Raw genomic sequence first — 4,117 nt, forward strand, 5'->3', positions numbered from 1 at the left:
TGCCCTCTCCAAACTAGCTACAGTAGACTTCGCTGACTGCACAAGCTCTGTGTATTTTAAAGTGCTAGACCAACCAAGCTATAAACAAGAATTGCTGTGCAGCATTACTCAAAGGGCCGAGCCGAGCTAGATGGATCCCATCGTGGTCTACTTACGTGATGGCCATCTCCCGGGAGATCAAGCAGAAGCAAGGACAGTCAAAAGGAGAGCAGCCAAATACACCCTTCAGGGTGGAGTGCTTTACAAAAGGGTGATATCCTGGCCCCTGCTGAAGTGCCTGCCCCCGAGCCGAGCTGAAGAGACACTTCATGAAGTCCATGAGGGGATTTGTGGGGGACACATCGGGGGTAGAGCACTGGCCTACAAGGTACTACGCCAAGGATTCTATTGGCCAAACATGCAAAGAGATGCAATGAAGTTCGTGCAGCGGTGCTTCAAGTGTTAGGTACACGCCCCAATACCTCACGTCCCGGCTACAGAACTCAGTTCAGTGATCTGCCCGATCCCGTTCGTAATGTGGGGAGTGGATATTCTAGGACAGTTCAAGAAGGGAAAAGGGGCTGTTCAATTCTTGATTGTTGCTATTGACTACTTCACTAAATGGGTGGAAGCACGTCCCCTGGCCAGAATCACGGAGCAGGCAGTAGAGAAGTTCGTTAGGGATGACATCATATTCCGCTATGGTGTTCCAAAGGTGTTGGTCACGGATAATGGTCGAAAATTCGACAATCAGAAATTCAGGCACTTCTGCAGCAACTTCAATATTGATTTCCAAAACACCGCTGTAGCACACCCGCAATCGAATGGCCAGGCAGTAAAAGCCAACCACATACTTCTAGATGGAATAAAGAAGAGGCTGGACTGGGAGAAGAAGAACTGGGCAGATCAGCTACTCAGTGTACTCTGGGCTTATCGCACTTCAGCTCGGACACCCACAGGAGAGACACCGTTCCGACTGGCATACGGAACTGAAGCGTTAACCCCTGTGGAGGTAACCCAAGCCTCGTTCCGATCAGCAGTGTTCGAAGCCTCACAGAATGAAGCCGGGCTCCAAGCAAACGCCGACTTCATAGACGAAGTTCGGGAAGAAGCACTTATTCGAAATGAAACCTACAAGCAGAAAGTCCGACAATACCACAACAGAAGGGTCAAGCCACGGGGATTCGTAGTTGGGGACTTGGTGCTGAGAAAAGCAGCAGCGGCGGACCCAAGAAGTGAAGGCAAGCTCAGCGCGAACTGGGAAGGCCCTTACATAGTCTCCAAAGTGGTACGCCCTGGCACATACCATTTGCAGACTCAGGGGGGCACAGCTATACCAAGGGCATGGAACGTTGAAAATCTCAAAATTTTTTTCCAGTAGACAGTTTTCGACAGTTTTTTTTTCAGTAGATTGCATTTCTTCCGTAGATTGTATTGAAATCACATTCAGGGATTTTACTTAGCAGTTATTCAATTTTTATCAAGGAGCAAAATAGATTAGCAGAATAGTTTCTATTTTGAAGCAATGTGTTTGTCCCAAGTGCATGCCACACATCAATATACTACGAAGCTTCTCGTAAATATTTGACTCTTCTAATAACGGGCCTTAGCTCGGCAATTCGAAGCCCGAGCGCTAGCTCGGTACATCTAAGCCCGAGCTCTAGCTTGGTGCCACAAGACCAGACCCTAGTCTGGCGACTCAAAGACCTTAACCAATGAGGCACAAAGACCGGGCCCTAGCTCGGCAATACTAAGACCGAGCTCTAGCCCGGCGCCACAAGACTAGACCCTAGTCTGGCGACTCAAAGACCTTAACCAATGAGGCACAAAGACCGGGCCCTAGCTCGGCAATACTAAGACCGAGCACAAACTCGGCACCACAAGACCAGACCCTAGTCTGGCGACCCAAAGACCTTAACCAATGAGGCACAAAGACCGGGCCCTAGCTCAGCAATACTAAGACTGAGCTCTAGCTCGGCGCCACAAGACCAGACCCTAGTCTGGTGACTCAAAGACCTTAACCAATGAGGCACAAAGACCGGGCTCTAGCTCGGCACCACAAGACCAGACCCAGTCTGGCGCCTCTAAGACCTTAACCAATGAGGCACAAAGACCGGGCCCTAGCTCGATAATACTAAGACCGAGCACAAACTCGGCACCATAAGACCAGACCCTAGTCTGGTGACTCAAAGACCTTAACCAAAGAGGCACAAAGACCGGGCCCCAGCTCGGCACCGCAGGACCTGAAACTAGTCTGGTGACTCAAAGACCTTAACCAATGAGGCATAAAGACAGCGATCTAGCTCAGCAGCAACTAGACCGAGCTCGGAGGCTAATCCATGAGCGCTCAAAATACATCACTACCGAGGGAGACATCTACATAAATATGGATCTATATATATGAGGCTAATCTCGGGGGGTTGATCCACGAGCCTAGCTCAGCACAAGAAAATCCATCGGGTCGGATCACTTCTTCACCAACATCGATCGAGCCGCAGGGCTGTACCAGAGTACATGGACTGGAACATGCCGCTCATAGTCCGTCGGATCGTTGCCAGGCATCTTATCCTGAAGTGACAAGATGACATCATCTGAGCCGCCCTTAAATGAAGAAATGCTAACGTCATCCAACAACTCCTGGTTGGGCTAAGGGATCAGCCATCTAGGGCCATTTCTTCTCGACCCCCATGAAAGTGCTTTGCTTCCATTGCCCTCCAACAAGCGATAGCAATGTCCTCGAACTATTGAAGAGCCTCGGCTGAGAAAGTGATGCAGTGCATCTCGAATCATATTAAATGCTCTAGCAGGTCGACTCGAACTGCTAGAGCGGGGGGCTGGTGATGAGGCAAAATATGTCACTTTCCTCAGCACGGCTAAAGCATGTACCTACCTCGGCATCCAACCAGGCTGTGCTCCACCTCGGCCTCAATCATGCTGTGCTATTTCCTCGCCATCCTACAGCCCGTGCTCCACCTCAGCCTCCATCAGGCCGTGCTACTGCCTCGGCCTCCAACATGCCGTGCTAGTGCCTCGACATCCATTAGGCCGTACTGTCACCTCGATCTCCATTAGGCTGTGCTCCACGTCGGCCTCCATCAGGCCGTTCTCCACGTTGGCCTCCATCAGGCCGTTCTCCACCACGGCCTCAATCATGCCGTGCTCCACCTCAGCACCAATCAGGCCGTGCACCACCTCGGCCTCAATCATGCCGTGCTATTGCCTCGGCATCCAACAGGCCGTGCTCCACCTCGGCCTCCATCAGGCCATGCTACTGCCTCGACCTCCAACATGCCATGCTAGTGCCTCGGCATCCATTAGGCCGTACTGCCACCTCGGCCTCAATCATGCCGTGCTCCACCTCGGCACCAATCATGCCGTACTATTGCCTCGGCATCCTACAGGCCGTGCTCCACCTCGGCACCAATCAAGCCATGCACCACCTCGGCCTCAATCATGCCGTGCTATTGCCTCGGCATCCAACAGGCCGTGCTCCACCTCGGCCTCCATCAGGTCGTGCTACTGTCTCGACCTCCAACATGCCATGCTAGTGCCTCGGCATCCATTAGGCCGTACTGCCACCTCGGCCTCAATCATGCCGTGCTCCACCTCGGCACCAATCATGCCGTACTATTACCTCGGCATCCTACAGGCCGTGCTCCACCTCGGCGTCCATCGGGCAGTGCTATTACCTCGGCCTCCATCTGGTCGAGCTGCCACCTCGGCCCGACGTCAACAAAAAGGATTCTAGAAACGTGTTTCCGTCCACCCCTACATTCAAGGAACGTAGTCTATTCCGGAGGTCAGGAGTCTATCCGCTACACGTCATCATGACGTCACACGGTTGATCTCTCCTAGTTAAGAGGGGAATGTTCCAGGAATATTCCCGGAATCACAGAGCCACTCTCCTTGAGGACTCCACGCCTAAGCAGGACTCTTCACAAGCGTCTCCCACTTGCCCTCCATGAGCAGCCTATAAATACCAAGGTAAGCCTCCATCACAAAGGATCGATTACTCACTTCTTATACCGTAAAGCTCTCTTGAGCATCTGTTGTGGAAAGGTCTAACTTAGGCATCGGAGAGTCCCCCGTCGGGTCAGCCCAGCTCTCCTTGTCATCTCTTCTGTGCAGGTTAGCCAAA

General features: G+C 52.2%; 1 protein-coding gene across 1 annotated transcript; it reads left to right on the top strand.

Moving 5' to 3' along the window:
* Positions 1-514: 514 nt before the first annotated feature.
* On the top strand, positions 515-1,360 carry LOC122057958. The gene is made up of 2 exons (XM_042620330.1): positions 515-806; positions 924-1,360. Exons 1-2 carry the CDS (start codon positions 515-517, stop codon positions 1,358-1,360), a joined length of 729 nt encoding a protein of 242 aa, XP_042476264.1.
* The last annotated feature ends 2,757 nt before the right edge of the window (positions 1,361-4,117 follow it).

This window comes from Macadamia integrifolia, chromosome 12 (assembly GCF_013358625.1).
Source record: "Macadamia integrifolia cultivar HAES 741 chromosome 12, SCU_Mint_v3, whole genome shotgun sequence".
Classification (NCBI taxonomy): domain Eukaryota; kingdom Viridiplantae; phylum Streptophyta; class Magnoliopsida; order Proteales; family Proteaceae; genus Macadamia; species Macadamia integrifolia.

Bases quoted from the DNA above. Each gene is read 5' to 3' on its own strand.
- LOC122057958 (XM_042620330.1), top strand. From the start codon at position 515: ATGTGGGGAGTGGATATTCTAGGACAGTTCAAGAAGGGAAAAGGGGCT. The intron at 807-923 runs GCCAGGCAGTAA...ATCGCACTTCAG, and splicing joins AGCACACCCGCAATCGAATG to CTCGGACACCCACAGGAGAG.